This window comes from Pempheris klunzingeri, chromosome 5 (genome assembly GCF_042242105.1).
Source record: "Pempheris klunzingeri isolate RE-2024b chromosome 5, fPemKlu1.hap1, whole genome shotgun sequence".
Taxonomy (NCBI): domain Eukaryota; kingdom Metazoa; phylum Chordata; class Actinopteri; order Acropomatiformes; family Pempheridae; genus Pempheris; species Pempheris klunzingeri.
Genome location: NC_092016.1, coordinates 20887688 through 20911273, shown reverse-complemented (window position 1 = coordinate 20911273; position 23586 = coordinate 20887688). Strand labels below are relative to the sequence as shown.

At 43.0% G+C, this 23586-nt stretch overlaps 3 protein-coding genes across 3 annotated transcripts in view; 1 reads left to right on the top strand and 2 right to left on the bottom strand.

The window, feature by feature from the left end:
- Positions 1–7917, bottom strand: part of cecr2 (CECR2 histone acetyl-lysine reader) — a 33708-nt gene extending 25791 nt beyond the window's left edge. The window contains exon 1 of the mRNA XM_070830699.1: positions 7673–7917. Within this exon, the coding sequence (XP_070686800.1) occupies positions 7673–7792 (120 nt within the window). The 5' untranslated portion in view covers positions 7793–7917. The remainder of the gene's footprint in view (positions 1–7672) is intronic.
- A 4501-nt stretch (positions 7918–12418) lies between these two features.
- slc25a18 (solute carrier family 25 member 18) lies at positions 12419–20051 on the top strand. The gene is made up of 10 exons (XM_070830702.1): positions 12419–12594; positions 13739–14139; positions 14402–14524; positions 15480–15535; positions 15759–15849; positions 16287–16402; positions 16587–16773; positions 17419–17582; positions 18359–18434; positions 18530–20051. Exons 2-10 carry the CDS (start codon positions 14120–14122, stop codon positions 18669–18671), a joined length of 975 nt encoding a protein of 324 aa, XP_070686803.1. The 5' UTR covers positions 12419–12594; positions 13739–14119; the 3' UTR covers positions 18672–20051.
- Positions 20052–20062: 11 nt separating this feature from the next.
- atp6v1e1a (ATPase H+ transporting V1 subunit E1a) lies at positions 20063–23400 on the bottom strand. The gene is made up of 9 exons (XM_070830704.1): positions 23254–23400; positions 22852–22917; positions 22665–22774; positions 22147–22213; positions 21892–21981; positions 21735–21803; positions 21499–21593; positions 21244–21331; positions 20063–20557 (listed from the first exon to the last, which is right to left on the bottom strand). Exons 1-9 carry the CDS (start codon positions 23284–23286, stop codon positions 20495–20497), a joined length of 681 nt encoding a protein of 226 aa, XP_070686805.1. The 5' UTR covers positions 23287–23400; the 3' UTR covers positions 20063–20494.
- Between the last annotated feature and the right edge of the window lie 186 nt (positions 23401–23586).

The window sequence follows — 23586 nt, the reverse complement described above, 5'->3', positions numbered from 1 at the left end:
TCTCTTTACATGTTTTTTTCTTTCTTTACCATCTCTGTTTTCAAACAGCAACATGTTCCACAATAAATCTCTCTCTTTATTACCTCTTGATAGTGATATTGCATCACACACACAAACACTACATTGAACACTGTTTCTACACTAGGCAGACACATTAAGTGACTCCAATACGTTTTCCAGGGCTCTCACTGGATGAGACCTGGCTTGGTGAAGTTCGCGTCACTTATTTTCCCTCACTCTTCTCATCTCTGCTTCACAAGCAGCCGCAAAGGCCCAGAGTGAGAAAGCAACACTGGAGGGATGCCGCCCCAGACTGGAGACAGAGAGAGGGAACCATGGGGAGCTGCAACAATGGAGCTGGCTGAAACAAACCCGGGTGTATGTGCCCCTTTACCTCCCCCTCTGAGCACACACTCCCCATGCGAAACCATCTGATGCATGTACTGCTGCTCTCACTTGTCAATCACAATTGGGGGGAGGGGCAGCAGCCTCTTACAAAGCCCTCCTCACAGTGCATGCAAGGGAGGGTATTAAAAAAGACGTGCAAAAAGGTTCTTGATCTTCGAGGGGTACTCACAGACTGTGAAAAAGTTTTGAAGGCTTTATGTGTAGCCTGATCTGGAAAGGAAAGTGTCAGAGGTTGGTGTCTGTGAGGCTGTAAGAAGGGCTGAGCTGGGGATGTGTCAGTGGGTGGGACAGACGAAAAGAAAGGGATGCCAGGGATGAGTGAACAGTGCAGATCTGGGATGAGAATGGATCATTGTTGTTGTGTGGGGAGAGCTCCAATCCTCTCCCTGGATTTGACAAAGGAGGTAAAGCAGCCCAAGGTTGAATGTAAACATGTGATCAGTGATTGAAGTCACCAACCACTGATCCCTGATGATGATATCACAGAAAAAAAAAAAAACCCTTTGGCTGTGATGAAGATATAGAAAAAGAAAAATCATCAAGTTCCAACCTCTGCTTTCTTTTGCTGGTGATATCCTGCCACAAATCTTCATCACAACCATGCTTGGCCCTCACATCAAAGGCCCCTTACTGAGGCCAGACTGGCAACGTATATTAACTGACTGCTATCTTCAGTTATAATCCACAAAAATCAGTAAGAGTGTGTGACTGCCTGAAGTTGAGCCACGATGGAGCGACACTTAAGCCTTGATCTTATTCCCCTTGTTAATCCATTTGCTTTCCAGACAACAGAAACAAGAACGTGCTCACAGGCAGTCTGCTCTCGCTTATTTGCCAGATCTAATAGGACTAAATCTTCTTTTACAATCACACTGGGGGGCTTTACGAAAATAGTAGCCCCCTCCCTAGAAGGGCTGGAGCAGCAGCAGCTAGCACCCAGTCAGAGTGGAAAGCCTCCACCCTCCAGGGGGAAGGGAAAGAAAGAACCACCATCTGGGGTTTAGTCATGGTGATGCCAGGGGCTGGGGCTCGGGGACGGGGATACTACTGGGGCTCGAGAAGGGGATGGGGTAGAGGCACCACTAATGGGTATGGCATAGTGGAACAAGTGATGGCAATGAGGATGGGGATTGGGGAGAGGTAGACTGCGAGTGCTTAGAGAAGCTACTCTACGGACTAATTACAACAGGTGCAACAAAACTAACAGGACAGTGAGGAAGTCAGCAATAAATGACAGCCTGTATGTAAAGAGTTTAATAAGACAACATAAGTTAAAAACACTGTGTGAGGATTTTAAAAGTTCAGCAGATACTGAGGAAATAAGTCCAGTTTAACAGCACAATAAAATCTGTGTAATCAAAATATAAAAATAGGACCAAAGGGGTGCATAAAAACTGCCCATTAAAACTGGATGTCAACGACACCGATGGTTAGACAGAGAAGAATGACTACCCAGTGTGAGAAAGTATCTGCTCATTAAGTCTTTAATGTGGGCGTAAAAAGGAGAATGACAATGAAGGAGGAAAAAAAACAGTGTTCACAACACAAGGCTGGCAAATATTACACAAGTTTCAACCACCCACTTATGGCATCATTAATAAGACAATGGTGACCAGGTGGAAATAAAGATATATATAATCCAATTAACAATTTTCAGAATCATGTTGGTTCCAAGTTGATCTGTGGGACAGCAATCCAATATGGAAAAAAAAGCCTAGGAAACAAGACAGATGAGGCACAAGAGAGACGCGATCAGGACAACAAGCAAGTAAGTGAAGCTGAAGCATTATTTAGTGCCTGTGACACTGTGGTTACTTACTAACTTAAAACCGCATCACATAAAATTGTCAGGATCAGTTGTTTGGGTGGACAGTGGTGACAGAAACAGCTGATATTTCATTACATAGAAATATCAAACATATTTAATTTAGATGGAATTTGCTTAGTTGCAGCCCTTGGGAACATTCTTCGCACACTAGGGTGGCAACGAGCCCTTGTCTAATGCCTGTGACTTGAAAGCTTCAGGAACGTGCCTTAAACCAGACCTGCTGTAAAAGAACGGCTGCTATAACCTAAATGGCCCATTTACTTTAAAGGGCAACCTTCAGCCATTTGAAACCTTTGAATTCATGATCGTATCGATCACAGAAAAGCAGTTGTTTCTAACAATAAAAAGAAAGAAATCTAAAAGATGCACCTTAAGAGCAAACGTTTGCTAATCAGCACTAAACCATATAGAGCTGAGGCTGATGGGAAAGTCCTGAGTTTTGCAAATATCTGTTCATAAGTATGGGAGAAATTATTAATTTGATAGCAATAGAGGCAATGTCAGGGGATCTCACAGTCATTAGGATACTTTCTATAGGAACCATGAGTGACTTCACAAAATTTAGTGCCAATCCATCTAATAGATTTTGAGATATGACAAGTGAGGACTTTGGCCTGATGAAAACTTCCCGAAGAGTCAGAGGATGGCCACAGTAATTAGGATTTTATTCAATAGGAAGACAGCAGATAAGAAGAGATCACCGTTGCCCTTAGCTTAGCTAAGCAGCTGTACCCTTTTCATGTCCATGCTCCACAGCCCCAGTGTATAGTGGAAGTAGAAGTCTGACCCGTTTTGCTGGGTGTCTCTTCATTTCTTGACCCAAAGAAGGAATAGAGAATAAAGAGTCTATCTCAAAAGATCTCAAGCCTGCTGATTGGCTTTGTCAGCCCACTACTGAGTAATTTTTACTTTTTCCCCCCATTCTTCTCAAATTCGAAGTATAAACTGACCAGGGTGTTCGCCACTGCCCGAAAATGTACAATGGCAAACTGCAAAGAGATATGCTGGTGCTCTGCACAGGGAAAAAATAAATACAAACCAAAAGTCCGACTTGAAGGCTTAGAAATGTCTTAGCTAATCGCTACTTTAGTGATGAACATCTCCAAAGAGGAGGCCAATTTAAGTCGCAACAGAGTTATGACAGGCAGCTGATGAAGATGCATGGAATAAATGCATGATGATGTGCCAAACAGGCAGCCAGCAGGGCATGGAGAGGGAGGATGACAGGAACAGTGGTCCTTGGCATGAAGGGCTATGTCTGGCAATGTAGGGCACATCATCGAGGATCCAGCAACAGAGGCCTGCAGCGTCCGTTGGCTGAGGGATTTAAGGCACTGTTTCATAGATACATAGCCAAGAAATCTAGCATACATAACAGAGACAAAAAGCCAGGCAAAGGGGACCGCCATGTTGACCCTGGGCCTTTCTGCAGAGCCCTCTCTCACTCTTTCATACTTATGTGCTTTCACTTCCTCACTCACCCGCTCTGTCTCTAGGACACTTTTCTCCACTTCCCCATCGTTCCTGTTCCCTCCTACAATTCTTTCTCTCCTCTCTCTCTCACCCACTCTACTTTCTTGTCCACACACACACACACACACAAGCATGCATGCAGGCACAGAGACACAGCCTGAGGAAAGTGGAAACCAGTGACAGTGAAGTGTATCAGCCAAGGAACAATGTGCAAGGGGCTGTTTTGTAAGGCTAGCCAAGGAGATTGTGGGGCGACTCCATTATCACTGACCAGCACCGTAGAAAGAAAAGAGCTGCCATGACAGTACCACAACAGCACTGTCCGACTGAATCACCAAATTTGTCAATATCCAACCCGGTAGAGGTTTCACTGGGTACAAAACATCGGGGTCTCATTCATTCAAGTCTCCATTATGAAAAAAAGAAACAGGTGTTCGAGTGACATTATTACTGTAGATATTTAGTCAGTTATCTCCGCCATCCAGAAACATACTCTAAAAAACAGCAGGACTAATCACGTAATGTGAAAATAGGGAGCAAGACTTCCAACTAGTCACTCTTAAACGTTGAGCTGCAGTACAATCTAATACGGAGGAGGTATGCATCTCCATGCCCTTCTTACTCATCTTGACACAAGGGCAAAAACAGAATTCATGTCTAATGAGGAAACAGGTGGAAATACTGTGACATGCAGACTTTCTTGATGCCCTCAGCAGCCACAGTATTGACCCCTGATGTCTATAATAGGGATAGGGTGGCAAAGACTGACCCGAACAAAGACGACAGCAGACAGTGTGAGACGCTATGTCCACAGGAAAGGACTGATGGTAAAGCCCAGGACAGACTGAAATCACTCGACGCCCCCCTACTCTGTCATGACCAATAACAGCCACTTCCTGCCCCCTTCCCTTCCACCCCTGATTCTTGGGTAATTCAACCTATACCTCCAGAGATAGGATTGCAACTGGAGTTGACTGACAGCACCTAACCATTCTTACACAGGCAGAACCAAAAGCGTCTCTTTGAGCAAGAGGAATGAACTTCAAGTTGAAAGGTGCTGTCAACTGTCAAACCAATACTGACTGACTATTACATACAAGCGACTCATCAATTTTCATCAACCTTAACTGTACAAGTCAAGACAAAAGGCAAAGGTGAATGAGAGTCAGGCCAAAGTGCTACACTCCTGACAGTGCCCAGGCCAGCTTGTCTTTTTGCTGGTATGTAGCATTAAGCAATACAAACATGTCAGTCTGACAGTTTCCTCTTATTTCTACAACACAAAGTCCTCAGAGAGCAAACATGTTGGATCCAAATGTGTAAACTGTGGAACAAGCCAATGTTGGCTTAGTGTGAATATTTGAGTTTAAAAGCGACAGAGCAGAAAGAACAGCACGAAAAAGGACAGGCCTGTGTCAGCTGATATCTTAATACTGTCCTATCTCTGTGTACAGTGGTTTGTGCTGAGTGTTCCTGGTATCTGTGGTGTAGAAGACAGACGGCCTGACTGCGGTAGTCTGAGTTGCCTACGTTTTATGACTTCCTGACACTGAAATCTGTCCAAAAGCTTACATGCTGCACCAAATGGCAAGGTACACACAGGTGTTAAAGTGGAGCTCCAAACACATCACCTCTCATTTCACACATGAGGATGCTTTCCGTGAAAAGACGAGAGGAGAGGGACCAAAATCGGGAGGGTTTTCTGAACTACAGCCTGGGATAGATATGAGCTGATCACTTGGACCCCCTCTTTAGATGCATGCCATGTTTCTGAATCAAAATCTACCAGCTGGTTCTAAATAGAGACAAGGAATATGTGTATTTTCTGTATATTTCTTCCTCTACCATGATAACCAGCACAACACCTTTAACGGTCACCACTCTTCAACAGTGCTTTTTCAACATATCATACAGTCTTGCCTGAAAGACCACACAGCCATCAGACGGCCACATTCGCCATTAGTAGAATAAAGGTTTCCATATACACAGCTACTTAAGTAGATTTAGTCCTCCAGTCACAAAGCATATGAGTTGCAAAGCATTGGATTTGTGCATTACAAAGCTAAGAAAGCCACCTGCTTTATTTAACACAGAAACATCCCACTAGAAATACAAACAGAGGAAAGAAAGCAATAAAAACATGATTTCTAGTTCTACAGGCTGTTTTCACACTTTAAACACCGTTCTTCACACAGGATTTCACAGATTCACAACTGTTCTTCACCACATAAACGTAGTAATCCATCCAAACGCTACACACTACACACCACAGACTCCTATCTCCTCCAAGACGGGCTTTCACATACCTATTATCTTCTATCACCATTTACTATCTAGCTATTATTATAACCGCTGCTGCAGATAATTATAGTGAGAACCAGAGGAGGTATGACCTTGAATACATTTGTGTGCCTGATTGAGATGTCAAACTATAAGACTACTACATCAATCTCAATATTTAGAGATCCAGCTGAGGGGGTGTGATCTGCTTAGTGATGCGGCTAAAGACGAATACATAATTTGCACTGAGAAGCTGGGGAACGACGCTCATGTTGGACTGCCCAGCTCAAACCAGGCTGGGTCTTCAGGAGCGTTTATAAAGTTAAAATCAACAAGCTCAACCATCGGGATATAAAACCCTCAATAATAATTATGCGTTTTTCCGCGTGAACTTAAAGAGAAAAGCAAGAGCAGAGGACCCGCAACTGTCATGTAAACTAGGCGCAATGCGATCCCCCATCTGGCTCGCACCTCGTCTAATAACAAAGCGATGCCTGCGTGTGTTTCTCTGCCGAAGGGGGTGGGGATGGATGAGTGATGGAGACTGTTGATGCGCGATGTTGACCTTACCAATTTCTTTAAAGTGCAATCATTCCTCGATGGATCAAACGATAGGCTGTGCCTCTGGTGCAACACTTCAACATAAACACGTTGGATGTAGCTGTTGTGTGCATAGATTTCAGGGGACAACTGGGCTCGAAGCTAGTGATAAAAGTTAATTATGTAATCGCGGTGTAAACATTTTGTTTATTGTGTGATGGAGCAGAGAGTCAGGCAGGCGAGCTCACCTCCAAAACTTATTGTAACCCACTGATATCGGAAGCGTTTAAACCACCGATCACAGCAACAAAACCGGACTTAGAGAGCAAACAATGCCTGAAGAGCATCTGCGTCCCTATGGCTACCCAAGCCAGATGGCTTACAACTGCAAGACAATAAACTCGAACCGCGAGCCATGAACTTAACTTCAGATGACAGAAAAAGAAACGAAACACGGCAGCATGGTCAACTCTGGAGAGCAGAGCAACTATTAGAGTCAGTGCGAGACTTTTCACTGTATTTCTACAGTCGCATTAACATAATCTAAAAAATATTGCCGATTAAGCCCCACAAGTTCCGTATTGTTTCGTCACTTTTCCTAAAGCATATCCTCCTCCTCCTCATCTTCTTCCTCTCCCGTTCACTTTTTATTTGAATGACCTGAGCTAAGGTCGTTTTCTGGCATAAACACGAGGCTCTGGCCAAATGAAAACAAACGAGTGGCACATGGCTCTGTTACAAGAGCACCTCTCCGTAAAGTTACTCCGGAACATCCGAGCATTTAACTACAGCAACACATAACCAAACTGAACTGCACCAGGAATACTACATTCAGCCGACCTCTCTGGTGACATTTGTCAACTTTGAGGACCAGCAATTAGCGACTAAAGCTAGCTTTTAGCCGTGCTAACGAGACGGCTAGCTGGTTAACGTTACCTAACCGGATCGCCTTAGCAACGTTACCGAAGGAGAAGTTCACGGAACACGGACGTTACGCTAAGCTGGTTAACCAGATAACAGTTAATTAGTTACACAAAATGAGCTCGGCAGACGGCGTACGCAAAAAAGCTGACACAAACAACTTTTCATTTCCGTAGTGAAAGACATTCAATGTTACTGCATGCAGCCTCGGTCGTGTTTTACCTCTATTTCAAAGTCTGGTAGGTTGAACGCTGTCCTGAACAGCGAGCAGAAGTGGGCTATGGCGGGGACTTCCCACCAAGACTGGATCTCTTCCACAGAAACTGTACATCCCTGGGACATTTTCGGACTGAAGAAGTGGTGTAGCGTTTGTTTCTCACATTAGAAAGTAGTTTCCCCAGCGAGTTATAATGTCTCCGTAACATTACAAATAGGACAAAAGTTGCTGCTGCCGTCCTGTGCCGACAGTTGCCATTGCGACCCGCGGAGCGCTACAATCTGTTTCAATCAGAGCCTCACCGGAGCTGAACAGATGGGAGGGGCGATACCACCGCACGACGACGAGGGGGGACACATTACTTTGCTCTAAATGTTTAACTATATGTGAGCTTTAGAAGTCTGTGTTCTGTCGTACGCTATTGCTCTTTTAAGATAATTAAGTGTAACTATTACAAATAATTGTAGATAGGTTTGCCTATTTGGTATTCAAGATAAAAGTCTATTGTCAACAGCACCCCTTCGGCTTGATAGTGCGGCCGCCGTTTAAAGGGAATGGTTATGAATGAATAAAAAAGAAAAAAGTTGATCCAGGTACGAGCCGGGTACCTTTATCATGAAGTTACATCAGTGTGCTTTTACTTTGTGCGGAAATAAAAATTGAGTTTTCATTATTTGGTGCATGTTGCAACATTTTCGATGTTTTCACATGCCATCTTTTGTTTTAATTACAACAACAACAGTTCTCAAACAGTCCTAAGTCCCATTGGCTTGTTCAGCTGATCATTGCCGTGTACAGTAAATTGTCAGCCACATTTAGATTTGCCAACAACATCGCAGTGGAACTTTTAGGCAATAAACTGCACGGGGGCTCCCCCCACCGCAATAAGTGAAAAGTGCATGCTGTGACAGCAGTGGGGCTCAGTGACTGAGTGACAAGCTGCCACTCTGATCTCCCAGCTAGGTGCCAATGCACATATCTCCTGTTATTTCCAATTCTATGGATTTATTTTAAAGGGCATATCATACCAGACCACTTAAGTCTAGTTCAGGTGTATGCCATGGCAAAACAAAAACACCATTATAGTATAAATATGAGACAAAGAGCAACAAAAAAGTACTTTATGTTCTGATAAAAAAGCTTGTTCTTCATAAAACACTCTCCTCATGTTGTATAGATTCTAAAACTACATGTATCGTATGCATTTAAATTACCATATAAACCTAAATAAATAAATATAAAAGGCATTAAGCAGCATTCTTATGCAAAGACCAAGACTTGAAGTTGAAAACTTACAGTCCATTCAAGGAGCCTCTAGAGGCTGAAGCTTTACTACATCCAGTGATATTTGTTTTGCATTTACAATGGGTGAAACTTATCACTCATTTGGGTAACAAATGTAATGTTGGCCACGAGGGTGGCACTACTGACAAAACACCATTTGGTACTTTGGATCAAAAGGTTTAAAATTCATGAAAGCACAAGTGTGATAATGGCATTACATTTAACCATTGGACCTGTGGGATGTCTTGTGTGCAAACTGACATTTTGGCCTAAAGGTGGTGCAAGAGGAAACAAAGATGAAATTCTCCAACATGGACAGGGTTCATTGTCTTAAATCTAATATACACATGATATATGTATACATATACGATCTCTACATACATTATACTAATATATTGTATTCTAAATATTCATGTGCTGAGTTACTTTAGTTGTAATAACATACCACACACACACACACACACACACACACACACACAGCGTACCCTGACTTACTTGCCCTGTCAGTCCACAAACGCATCAGTGTTTCAAAGAGAAGCACTGCACATGCTTGCTGCTGTAGGAGTGTTAGCAGCTGGCAACAGTTAAACCTGGACCCAAGCCGTTTCCATCGTAACACAATTCCAGTGAAATACTGCTGCAGCTTAACCAAAGACAGGGTGAAATTACAACAGACAACGTGTGTTGTGTGGAGTCTAAAGCTTTAACAGGTCAACGTAAAATAGTCAATTAACAGCATGTTTCCTGTTTCTTGACAATTACAATCCCAGATAGATAGATAGATAGATAGATAGATAGATAGATATACTTTATTGACCCCCGAGGGAAAATTCTGGAAATATACACCCTTGTAATACAAACGGGTGCGATACAGAAGGGTGACAAACAAATATTTATCCAAATATGAGCCATCACAAGCAGGACAGCTTTAGTGCACCTTGGGATATATATATTCTACACGTCTCTGAACACAACTGGGGGGGTTGAACACTTTTCTAATTGTGTAAAACGTGGTGACTGAGCAGACTGGCGCTTCTACAGTGGGCTTGATGGCCTTATAGCAGTGCTAGAGGGAAGGTCATCGGGTCACTACATAGAGAAGGCCGACCACGAATATCCACAGTAAATATCACAACATTCAGAGACATTATGTTGTGGATCGAAGTCTTGGACAAACCAACCATCCAGCCAACATAGCCGACATTGATGCGAGGGCTAAAAGCGTGGGTAATCAGACTTATGTTTGGTTGGAGCTGCGATACAATACATGTGCAAAGGATTGCCAAGACTACATTGATTTTCACTCACACAGAAGACTTCTCCCCATGACTTCATTAGCCCCTCCTGTCTGCTTGAATCTGTTTCAATCAGTGCAGTAAACATCATGATGCAGTCTATGGTTAGACTGTGAAGCTGCACACTCTCAGCCCTCTGTGGCTGATGGTGCTATAAGGTGACGGCAGTTGTCAGTGGAGCCGGACGGTGGTGGTCAGCCATTACCGTGCTGTCACTGGAGTGACATCAGTCCCAGGTCAAACTGTGATGTTGCTAGGCAACAGGGCAATAGAGGGACTCTTTGTTTCAATGCGAGCAACAAGGGCAAGTTTAGCATTAAGTTAAGCTGATAGCTGGGGAGAAGGATTTGAGGATTTGAGGATGCTTTTGCCAGAGTACAGTATCTTTAAATTATTGCTTACTACTCGTCAACTTTTTTTGTCCTCAACTCCAAATTAACTTTATTTATCAAGAAGGCTCTCTACTGTACGTAATTCATATTTAATTCATTCACATTCCATCACTGCTGTTTATTGTGATCTAGGATCATAGAGTTGATCTTAGTATTATGTGCTGGAACCCCGGCAGTGCTGGTGGCCCATTGAAATACAAATCCCCAAAAGAGAGCTGTGCTGTTAGATCATTAGACCAAACAAAGGCAGTCAATAGAAAATCCATCCATGCACACACAGTGAACCAAAACCAACCCCAGGTATTGTAGTTTTTCTCTCCTGTTTTGTCGCCCAGTCTCCAGGTAGGACACCTGCTATGCAACATGAATGAGTACATTTACTCATGTCCTGTGCTTAAGCACAATTTTGTTAAGTATAATGTTATGCTATTTTATACATATAAAAATATTTTTATAAAGAATGATGCGCAATAATAAATAAAACTACCAAACAGCATGGGTTAGTTTTTCTCCCTTCGACCAGCTACAACATTAAAATGCTGAATGCTGTGTATACTTTAATGAATCACTGGCAACACTAACAAGTTCCACTCTGTATACTTTTACTTTAGGTACTTTAACACATCTGTACTTTTCCCACACAACATGAAAGACTTTCTTTGGTATTGCCACTTTTAATTATCGTCTGAACACCTCAAGATGTCACAGTTTCCAGGTATGTGAGTTTTATTTTTCAGTAGAGCTACTCACACCAAATGTACGTTACCTGTTGTGCTTTTCATTGAATATGCACCTAGGGGCCACATTTGACCTATCACCATAAAACTACATATTAGATAATTCTCTGTTAACATACTTGGGATATTTCAGTATGACACTAAATAATGATAGCAGTTAACTGTTATCTCTGCACTACATCTTAATATGTAGTGTAGAAGACCGACTGCTTATGTTTCATGCATTTTTTAAATACATTTTTATACAATTATGAAGGATTTATCCATCATTTCTTCCTCTGATCTCTTTATCCTCAGTCCAAATGTTAGGAATCGTCTTCTACAGCAAAAGAGGCACTGAAAACTCTGTGCTGGCTGCTGTGTGTCTCGTTAGGAAACAGAGACAGGCACTCTTTCACCTTTATAAATGCTACATATGGCTATATAGGACATGAGCACTTTTCTATTTTCACTGCAAATAACTTGCTCGTCTTAACAGTGACCAAGTGCTTTAAATGTCAACCCAGAAAATGTCATCTCTTATGACAGATTTTTCCTGCTGATGAGTGAAACGATAATTGTTTTTTCCATTAACAGGAATCAATTCATCAATCAATGCTGATGAAAAAATAGTTGAGGGGCAATGAGTGGTTGCTGTGGTAGTCACATGCTCTTTTTCTTTGTCCTTACATAACCCTCTTGTCCTTTAACTAATTGCTTTTACATATTTCCCAGTAAGAAAATGTCCCAAACAGTGATAAGCATATTGCTATATCACTGCTACCTTGGTAGTAATTGTAAGTCTGTGAACATTTGTGGAATTCAATGTGCCTGGAGGTATTATGTAATGCTGGGACTGTTGAATAGAGAGCTCATTACTGATGGGCAGCCTTTTATAGTTGCTATTCATGTTGCATATATATGTTCTTAGAAACATTACGCACTGAGTTATAACTGTGAGTATTTGTCCCTTGCGTGTGTTGTGCCAGCAGCTCCAGCGGCATGAGTTTATGTCGAGTTGTGTTAGTGCAGAGCTGTGTTGCTGGGGCTGTGTCACACAGGGAGTCACCACAAGAGGGAGGGACTTAGGCAGCAGGACAATGCTGGTGTTTGTGCAACGGCCCCTGAGTGGCGGCTGGCTCTCTCAGATTGCTCTCGCTTGACTACCATTGCTGCACGCATTGTTGAAGTGAAAGGAAAGTGGACAGCTTGATCCTGTCTGTGGGATGCACCGACAGAGGTAAGACCCCCGTTCCCCACTGCTATATCTCCGTGATGGAAGAAAGTGAGGAGTTTTTTTCCCTGTCTCGTGGGGACTTGTGCTGTGTGAACTGTGTGATCAGGGTGTTTCAGTGCAGTTTTTAGGGGGAACAGAGGTTCTGAGAGCTGGAGGTTGGCTTGGGGTGAGGCACCCTTGTCTGTGTTTTGGCAGGGTCACTACTGTGTGTGAATGGAGCTGAGCTGAAAGAAAGTTTCACAGAAAGAGGCTCAGTGAAAGGCATGTGTAGAATGTGACTAGGATGCAGCAATGGAAAAGACAGAGCATGAAGGGGACACAGACAGAGAAAAAAATAATTGGATATGAAAAGGTTGAAGTGACGGACACAAAGAGATACAAATCAAGGTGAGAGGATGAACAAAGCAATAACTGATTGTTTCCGTTAAGACGGACGAGGACAGAGAGAAGGTTTACAGTGGTAAAAATAGAGGCAGAATGGAGGCGGAGAGATTAAGACAGAGATTAATTAGGGAGCTGAGGGAAGGGGGAAGTCAGAAAGGGAAAAGGCAGAAAAAGAATGGAAGAAACAGAGAATACAGTAAAGGAAAGCAAGAGCTGTGAACCGCAGATAAGGTTTCAACTGTATTTGTATTATCTGATACACGATTCTTAGGCTAGACTACTGTACTATTGTACTTCAAGAGGAAAAAAAGTATAGAAAAAATGCTGGTCAAACAAATCTCCCAACTACCATTCAAATCTTTTCAGTCCTTTGTTAAATGCTGGATTCCAAATGTGGTAAAAGAATACCGGTAAGCCCCTCGTTTTCAGTTCTGCCCTCCTTGCTAGATCAAATACTCTTATCCCTTTTAGCTGGCAGATTAGAGAGACTCAAGATGTTCTGTCTCAGTGTGGTAGCCCTGGGATATGTCACTATTCACATTATGAATGACTAAGTCTGGATTTTATAGACTCTGATAGTTAATGTGTCAATCCTCCATCACAACAATACCATCTTATAAAGCAATGGCAAACGTCTATTCAACAGGGCATTGAGAAAGGCAGCACCTGTGTGTTATTCAGAATAGAGAAACACTGCTCTCACTTGCACTCTTTAGAGTTATTGAGTCCATATCAACTGCATGTGTTTTGTGTTTCTAGGCAGCGGGACAGAGACCTGGTTTTGGTGTGAGGTACAGCAAAGCAGAAAGGCTGGCCAGAAGACACAGATCCAGCATTGGTGGTTTTGGCCACAACAGAAAAAAGGGCGCCGCCGCCCCGTCACCTCTCCCTGCCGAACCACAGAGAAGACGAAGAAGAAGGAGGAGGAGGCCCGTTGCTGCTCCAGAAGCAGTGAGCTGCATTAGTGGTGTGGGTGGGCAGGTGAGAGCTGAACTGTGGTGACCACTTTGGGCTGCGTGCCGAGGCGTGGGAGGGGAGAGGAAGGGGAAAAGGAAGACGAAGAGGAGGAGTAGGTGGAAGAGGAGGAGGGGGAGGACGAGGAGGAGGAGAGGAGTAGTGGGCCTGGAGCCCAAACACAAGCAGGATGGCGGAGAAGAAAGTTAGGTACGCATCTTTAACTTGTTTCACTTTCTGCTTAAACTGTAAAACATCTTTGTCAATGCTGGTCTTTTATGCTGAACTCCGTGTGTGTGTGTGTGTGTGTGTGTGTGTGTGTGTGTCCTGTTGGGGAAACTCTCCATGTGACTGCTTTATTTGTAACTTTGTCCATGAATGGATGTGTCATTTGCATGGCTTGTGTTGGTGACTACGTTTCCGTGGGTCTGTGTACGCATGTGTGCGTGTGTCCATGTTGATCCCTTCACAGCCTCCCTGCTAAGCTGATTAATGGGGGCGTGGCAGGCCTGGTTGGTGTGACATGTGTATTTCCTATTGACCTGGCCAAGACCCGCCTACAGAACCAGCAGGGCGTCCAAGTCTACAAAGGAATGTGAGTAGGGCTCCCCTGGCCTGGCTTCACCTACTACTGTCACTGATCTACCTCAGAAAAAGACAAAGGCTTTCACATTACTGCATATTTTTCTATCTTAGCATCCCTGGTCATCTTTTTTGAGAAAAAGTCTCTGAATTCATCCTTATCTTTAATTGTACAGACTATTAGAATTTCTTTGCATGCAAATGTATGCAAAACCAATGTGAAAGTCCTTTTCAAAATATCTGCTGGTGATTACTGTGGCTTCTGGTTAACAGCACTCTCTAATTTGAGCTACAAACAAGTCAGAATAATATGCAGTCTCACATACTTTCCCACTGAATCTAAGAAGGTGGAGCAGCACAGCCAAACAAACTCTTCCCATATAAGGTCCAGTGTTTTGGTTGTAGTTTGTCCAAAACTCACTCAAGGGTCATGTTAGGCTGAATGGTGGCTTGCATTCACTGATTTATTCAAAACCTGACAATGTTTTAAAGAAAGCACTAGACCTATTCCTCAGTTTGTAAAACCCAGAGGTGCAAAGAAAAAAGAAGCTGCCCTTAAATGAACCCAGTCTTTTAACTGCGCACATGTGGTGAGCATCGATATTACTGGTTGATTGGGAGTGGCCATCCTGCGTTCACCAGCAGAAACATTTTAGACTGTGGTTTTCCACTGTGAGTCAGAGATGGAAAAATAGTCTGGATAGCTTATTCCCTTCGAGGCCCAAGCACGAGGTTTGGTCTTTTTTCTGAACAGAATTTCAACAAAACTGCTCATACAGTTCATTCAAACCGCTGGTCTCTGTCCAGTTTGTTCTTGTGACAGGACAGAAAGTCATAATGTAATTGGACGAAGGCACAATACTGCATAATACTGAACATTGTTATGGTGTAATCTGGGACCTAATTATGTCCCACAATGTTAAATGAAAAGACAAAATGTCAATTGTTTTCTTTTTTTGTCTTTAAAGGCTGGACTGCCTGGCAAAGACAGTGCGCTCAGAGGGCTATTTTGGATGCTACAGAGGTATTCTTTGCATTTGTAATCCCTGTGAAAAACAACACTATAAGTATGCTTTCCTATAAACTTAATCCGACCACCTACGCTGTTCTCCTGTTATCCTGTGAGCCCTCAATCTTTTCATCATAGTAACCAGTGTCTACCGCTATTGGCCCACGGTGGTGAGCCATAAGCTGTTGTGCAGGTTTGTTCTATTTGTGTACCTCAGTCGTGTGCTTGTGCTTTCCAGGTGCAGCAGTGAACCTCACTCTTGTCACACCAGAAAAAGCCATCAAGCTGGCTGCCAATGACGTCTTTAGACAGAAGCTCTCCAGGGATGGGTACAGTGATTTTTCTCCTTCGGTGCATCAAATGAAGAAGCTACATTAAAATCATCTGAAGCTACGTTATAGATCCAGCTAAAAACAAGCATACCAATCTTCAGCCCAGTTTTGAAAACCTTTCAATTATTGTGATGTGTTGGCTATATTACACCTTACCATTACTCCAATAATATTAAATACTAATTCTGAATTTGTGCTAATTACACTTTTAAGAAATATCACAATTAACCTGGTCATATTACTTGAAAGAAAAACTGAGAAAAAGCTTAAATAAAGCAGAAAATGTAAATAGAGTAATATATTGTTTTTTGCATAAACAAGCCTTTGTCAACAGAAAGAAATTAACACATCAGAGTGTTACGAATGCCTTCTTGTAGATCAATCAGTACAGGACGGGGGGCTTATCTGTGACTGACGCTCTATTGTGTTCCCAGGCATTTGCCCCTGTGGGGGGAGGTGCTGGCAGGGTGTGGGGCTGGGACCTGTCAGGTGGTGGTCACCACTCCCATGGAGATGCTCAAGATCCAGCTGCAGGATGCAGGACGGCTCGGTGAGTTGGTCACTGGATTTAATGCTTAAATAAGAGCCAAAGTGCTCATATTGTTTATAAATGGTTGTAAAAGGTTGGCAGCCATCCTTTGTCCAGTAACGAAAAACACCCACAGTGATCACGGTAGGATCCCATCAGCCTGCATGTGTTTTCTAACCTGGGACAGTCTGTGTTTGACCGTCAGCTGCCCAGAGGCCTGTACCCACTCCGGCTCAGGCTGCTGCTCCTGGTCCGGCTCCATCGTTGGTGGCCTCCCCACCGTCGCGGCCGAGCCCTCCACCTCGAACCTCGGCCACTGGCATCACGGTGGAGCTGTTGAGGACCCGTGGACTGGCAGGCCTCTACAGGGGGGCGGGAGCCACCTTAATGAGGTCATACACCACAAAGACAAACACACAAACTCACCCGCTGACTCACGATACACGGAATTTATTTGACTTCTGTCTTTTTTGCTTTTAATGTACATGAATTTAGTAACTAAGTAAGAGGCCAGACTGAGACAGAAGCAAACCATAGTGCCAATCTGTTAACATAAATACATAAATACACAGCAGCAGGAGAAAACCTGACATAGTTATTCCACAGTTTGTCTTTTTGATGTCACTGTTGTCCCTCAGACCATTTTTATACTTCGCTTTCATGTTGGAAGCTTTGACCATGCACAGCTGCTTATGTTCTCCAGCTCCGCCTCCCCTTTCATTTCCTTTTGTTCACCTCTGTTGCCACTGCTTTCAATGAGTTGATTTTGCATTGCATAACTCATACTGCGTTTGTTGTATTTCCTGACACCTCTGCCAATCAACATGATCAATAGATCCCTAGAGCTATGTCTGGCTGCTATACTGCAGTTGAATGAGGCCATGTCTCTTTCCCTCTCCCTGCTTCTCTCCTGTGACTTCACCCCCTCCCCACTCCCTTTTCCCATTTCTTCCTCTATACCACCTGTAACACAGCCTCTCTCTCACTTTCAATCTCAGTTAATCTAATCTAATCTCTCTTGAAATCACATTCTTCAGGGACGTCCCCTTCTCAATGATCTACTTCCCGCTGTTTGCCAACCTAAACGCGCTGGGCCGGGAGAGAGTGGGTGATGTGCAGGCCCATGCTCCATTCTGGCAGTCCTTTGTGGCAGGCTGCTCTGCGGGCTCAGTGGCAGCTGTGGCTGTAACACCACTGGATGGTGAGTGGGAGAAAGGAACAGACAAAGTAACGGATATGGTGGGCCGGGAAGTGGGGAGTGAATGGGGACCTAAGCCTCTGCTACTCACAAAGATAGCAGGTGTATTTACACAGCTGGGGCTGCAATCCTTCCTTACAGTTTGGTCATTTAATAAAATACTTTAAAGCAAAGCAATGTAACTTTTGAAAGATGAAATAACACGATTTTTCTCTTCCAAATGAAAAGCTGAACTCATGTGGAACAAAACGCAGCCTTTGATAAGTTCAATACACTCTGAATCTCTTTTGCTACAGCCTCACTTGGTCTGGTATGACCAGTAGCTTATCAACTGTGGCCAAAATCACTCTCTAAATGATGAACAATCGTTCACTCAATAGATGATTAGATGATTAGATGATTAATAGAGATTTTAGAATGTTATTATCATTATTATCATTTATATTTGTCTGAATCTATGAATGTAATGTGCTGCATTGTGTTTACTAGCGAACATGCTGTGAGGGAACTTTATGGTGAATCAATTTACACGCTCAGAATTCAGACACTTGGGTAAAATGGCAAACAGAAACTGTACAGTATCGTAAATAGAGAGTGACTTCAGACACTCAATGTTTGTAGGTCACGGTTCACTGCATTTTTGACTCCTCTACCTGCGTTACTATTACATTAGATGTTAGCATTTAGAATCATCCTGTGATTGGTGCTTGGGGCCGGAGACTGGATGTGTTTAAGTTGATGTAATGACGGTGTTTTCTGTGTTTTAAATGCCTGTACAGTCATAAAAACCCGTCTGCAGACCTTGCAAAAAGGTGAGGGGGAGGACACATACAGAGGAATCATTGACTGCACGCGGTAAGATTTTAGTCTATAAGCAAACATTTGCTGCCTTAATATTCATTCAAGTGTAAAGAGCCCGGTAACATTTTCTTGTCTTTGTGCTTTTGCAGGCGCATCATGATGCGAGAGGGCCCATCTGCGTTCCTGAAGGGTGCAACGTGTCGCGCTCTGGTCATCGCTCCCCTTTTTGGCATTGCGCAGGGTGTCTACTTTCTTGGGGTAGGCGAGGCGGTGCTAGGTTTGCTGGAATAGCAGTGCTTTGCATTGCTGGCGGTGGTTGTGCTGTCTCTGTACAGATCATTTGCTGCTTTAATCTGCAGTGAATGAATGCCACAACTTGAGTGAAGGGTGAATACGGAGGGAAAGAGGGAGGTAAATACTGTACGGCCACAATCTGCTAACCAAAGGAAGAGGAATGGTCTGAGATATAAAGAGGCTATATTTACTAATACGTGGACCAGTGGGTTCACACTAATCACGTTTCTCTAGGTTTTTACATGCTGTCAACAGGGTTCCGTAGGTTAAACAGGGTCCTGTGTATGTGTGTGACTAATCTGAGGGTGTGTGGTCCCAAGTTGTCTGGGTCATCCCAGCATGTGGCTGAAATATGTCTGGGGCTGGTCCTTTCACCTGAGAGAGATCGTTCTGTCTGGTTGTTAAGAGGGAGCTGCTACATGTTGTTTGAGGCTGCTAACTAAAATGCCTACCGATCTGACCACCTGCACGGTCATGATGAGGAACTGTGCATCATCTTATGTAAGTGTGACCAATTCCCCTTTCAATCTTTATCAAAAGCTAATACTGCAGAACGTTTGATGTCAGAGTCAGAACTGGATATTTGTCTCGACTTCAAATTAGATGTCAATGTTCGACGTGTTTGTCTGGAAACAGGAGCTTGATCTCCTTCTGCCTACCCTGTTATGCATTCCTCCCACTCCATCCGTGAGGTCTGAGTTGTAATCTTGGATTTCTTCACTGGATTGGGAGGTGCTGCCTGCCAGTATCTGTAAGGTCATTTGTTAATCTGATGGTAATGCTTTAATCCCTGTATTAGTGTACAATATACCCTAACTCACAGCTCACTTCCTGCCTAAAGGCCACAGGTTAGACTGCTGGGCCACTGTCTCATAGCCTTGACTTCCTCTTCTCAACAGCTCGGAAGGGCTTAAATAAAACCATTGAGGAGCCTACGGCTGATTTTACTGCTTAGTTACACATACAAGTATGTTGCTTCAAATCATGAGCGCACAATAACTAAAAAAATGCAATTAAAGCCTTATCACTGCTGATAGTCTCTAAAGCATCAAAACTGTACGTCTTAAATTAATCAAATAAAATTCAGTGGGATTGGTGGTGTTGAAGCATTGATTTGGTACTTGAGTCCAGTTTAGCGGGGACAATTCTATTTGTTAGACCCATGGAGGGAGTATGGCACCTTGTCTTGCCAACTGTTTGCCATTACTTAAGTCCACTGGGTGGAACTAAAAGCTTTTTTTTACGTTTTTAATGCAAGAAACATTTTGATGTGGCTAGTGTACCTAGGCTACTACATTTTCCTCATTGTAGAGTGAACATAGCCTGAGTAAACTGTTTGTTTACAAGCTGTAAATAAAGATATCTCATACATGCTGATTTCTCCGAGTCACGCCCATTTATTTCTTTGGCTTTTTTTGAAGTGCTTCAGGACAATGGTAAATATCTGATCTGAGGATCTTTGGTGACCTAATGTGTAACTTTGACTACTTGAATCAAGTCAAGAGCAACAGATTACCCAATACAACAACACACTCTCCTTATCATTGCAATTCAAAGCAGTCCTTTAAAAAACACTTGGAGAGGTAAAATAGAGGGCACTTAACATTAATGAAAGTGCTCTTGTTTAATTATTACTCAGTCCATTTGTACAAAAATAAAGAGATATATAAACACATCCGTAGTCCCCCATTAAATGGGGTTTATTTGACCCTGATGATTGGCAGAAGTTGTACAGACTCTTGCTGACTACGATGATGGTCTGTGGTCACCTTATACAGTATATTCCACCCGTGTCCTCACTGCTCTCTTCAAATCCACCGTTAATCCGTGAACTTGCGGTTGGGGTTGGCACCGAACAAGCTGACTCTGATTTCAGGCATCATCTGTCAGGTATAAAGTCAGGACACAAATAAACACACACGGGGAACTGAAATGGAAAAACCTGGAGAAATTACCCAAGCCAATTAGCGGAGAAACAAACTCAGATGTTTCAATATTTCTGCCTTTTCTGGTTCATGGACATGAAGGGGGGGAGTAAGGATGCGTGTCAGAGGGGCATGTGTCCTGTTTTATTATACATTTCCATCTATTATTCATTCCCATTTACAGCTTATCTCTACCCTCAGAGCCCTTCTCTATTTATGAGGGTTCACACTGAACCTTTGTGAAAGAGAGAGAAGGGTTCACAGTCTGCAGGTCTCTCCCTACAAACCCCATGGATGATGCTGGTGACCATTTGGGCCACATGCTCAAAACAAACTCCTCTGACCTCTCCGAGTTCACCTGCAACATGAGCAGGCACGCCACACACAAACCAGGAATTAACTGAGGTTAATTACTTATAAAAGTCAAATAATAATAGCTGTGGTTAGTAAACAATGAATTTAAAAAGCAATTTTATGTAAATCTGTGTTTAGCATGACACACTTTATTCACCTTAGATTAAATTACACTCACTGGAAAACCCAGCAGGCTGTGCTGCCCTCCACAGGCAAAAAGCAGAATCTACAGTCAGTGTGTTACAAAAGCCATAGATGATCACTTTAAACATATTATCATATTACTCTACCTGTTGTGCCGTAAGCTCTAGCCTGCTCTCCAATGTGTTGGAAACCTTGATCTTCCCGTTATCATTATATACTTCAACTCCTCCGCAGCTGTTTAAAACAGAGAATGGACACTTGGAGCTAATATGAGAGCCAAACTCAGTTAAAGTAATGTTAATGTTGTTTCTTTTTCAGTCACTGTCACAATAAAAAAAAACAACCATACATTTAAAATATATGATAAAGGGTTGATGCTACAGTATATTAAATGTACTTGCATGTCTGATGGGAGAAAACGCTCCTGGTCAATTTTGACGACTATGTTGCTCTTCACCGCCTCTCTGTAGATGGGGATGTTCTTATCGACCACAGCCTGTCAAGCAATAAAACACAACAATGTCAACTATCAGGAACCCAAGAAAAGATGCAGCGGTCTGTCTGTGTTTTCCTGCTGTAAATACCTTGCCATGATAACCACACTTCACACTAACACCATAGTCACGCTCAACCTCACCTGAACCATTTCTATATCCTGCTGTCGGCAGCGAACGGTGACTTTAGGTTCCAGCAGTTGATAGAATCCCTGAAAAGTGAAAAGCACAAATTTAGAAAACACAGAATAAAAAAATCAATGAGTTGTTGAGTTACCTGTATCCTCCTGGAGATTGTACCTGAAGCACCAGGCCCTCCAGTAGGGTAGAGTACATGGCAGGGTCCCTGGTAATCTCTGCAAGTCTTTGACGTGCTTCGCTCAACAAATCCTGCAACAAGACAGGCAGAAAACGGATTAAAAAGCCCGTGACTTTACTGGTTAATTCAGATTTAAGTCAACTCGTGAATGCAACCTAATTGCAGTAGTTAAATAAGATACACTAACTGTACAATGAACTGAACACATGCATGAGACACGAGCGCCAATCTCTGACCGCGATCATGTCGTCACGGGCCTTCAGCACCTTCAGCCTCGCTTGGTTCATCAGGTTGGACATCTGGCTGTGGGAGCGGGAGGAAAAGTCAACGAGTAAATTATCTGCAGACGTGAACGTGTGAAACAGCACGATTCTTCTGAGTGACACCCAGTTGGCGCAACACAGTGATGCCGCTTTTGCCACCACGGCTGGATTTTAGGAGGCAGATATGGCAAAGAGGAAGTAGTAACAAAGACTGATTTACAAGTTGAGTTTAAGCAGGAAACCATAAATGAGGGGAGATAGCAAACATAACTGGACAAACTGATTAAAAGACTTTATGAGGGGGGAAAAAAAAACAACTATCTGGTGGGAATTCAACTTGTTAACGCAGACAGTGTGTTAGTTCACCAGCTTGCCTCTCAATCCATCTGAAAAACAGTCAAGGCTGCAAAAAAAACAAACTTGATTGCATCAACTGTGGGTCATTATTGCAAAACAAAGGCATGTGCCATTCTTCATGTCCAACGACTGACATTTTCTTATGTTGTTCAATCTGCTTTTCCTTCTTCTCATAATACTCCATGATCTTCACCCGCTGAGTCTGCACCAGACGTCCTTTCTCGATGTTGAACTCTTCCTCCGCCTGGAAACAGGTGGATATATTAGGGGGCAGCTTCTCCCACACGGAGGACTCACAGACAGCAGGCACACTCCATTTACCTTGGCTTCAATTTCCTCTACTTTCTCTTTGGCCTCCTGTTCAATGAACGCCATCATGTGCTTGATCTGCCACAGGCGACAAAACACAAAATACTGTAATGTCACAAAGTTCAGCCTATATGCACATTGTAGTGTCATTGTTCTGATTTATAAAAGTAAAAATAAATTAAATTCAAATTATTTTTTACTTAAACTGAGACTTTCGGTTAAGAAAGACTTTAAATGATAAAAATAAACCTTGCTATGCTGACAGGGAACGTTAACTTTTAGCCATTAATGACGGTTTGTTTGTTTGTAGCCCGTTAGCTTAACATCTGGTCTGTTTAGCTACCTGAAGTTATGGTAGCTGCGATAAACGCTGCCAAAACTTCACAATTACGCGTCTAACATCGTCTACTTTACCTGTTTCTGTACGTCAGCGTCGGTGAGCGCCATGTCTGCTAATAACTGTCTTGTTTATCTAAAGCCTGAGAAAAGATAAGTCTTCCCAACCACTTGTTAAGTCCAGTTAAACTGTGAGAAAACACTTTCCTCTGCCCTGCTGTCGAGCTAGCGACACATGGCGGAACACAACATCCGGTCACTTAACTTTCAGAATAAAACATATCCAGTAAGTCCGGTCCTTGTGGTGGGGTGGGGTGGGGGGTCCGCCTCTCCCATTTCAATTTACGTAGCATAAAGAAGTTTTCAAATAATTTCACACAATTGGTTGCAAGTAAAATAGCATTAACACAA

What these genes read in the sequence shown, in the direction of transcription:
- slc25a18 (XM_070830702.1), top strand. Translation starts at nt 14,120, where the DNA reads ATGGCGGAGAAGAAAGTTAG. An exon ending in GCGGGAGCCACCTTAATGAG is followed by an intron (nt 16,774 to 17,418) that starts GTCATACACCAC and finishes CACATTCTTCAG; the next exon opens with GGACGTCCCCTTCTCAATGA. An exon ending in GGAATCATTGACTGCACGCG is followed by an intron (nt 18,435 to 18,529) that starts GTAAGATTTTAG and finishes GTGCTTTTGCAG; the next exon opens with GCGCATCATGATGCGAGAGG.
- atp6v1e1a (XM_070830704.1), bottom strand. Translation starts at nt 23,286, where the DNA reads ATGGCGCTCACCGACGCTGACGTACAGAAACAG. An exon ending in ATTGAACAACATAAGAAAAT is followed by an intron (nt 22,214 to 22,664) that starts GTCAGTCGTTGG and finishes CCGCTCCCACAG; the next exon opens with CCAGATGTCCAACCTGATGA. An exon ending in CCCGTGACGACATGATCGCG is followed by an intron (nt 21,982 to 22,146) that starts GTCAGAGATTGG and finishes GTCTTGTTGCAG; the next exon opens with GATTTGTTGAGCGAAGCACG.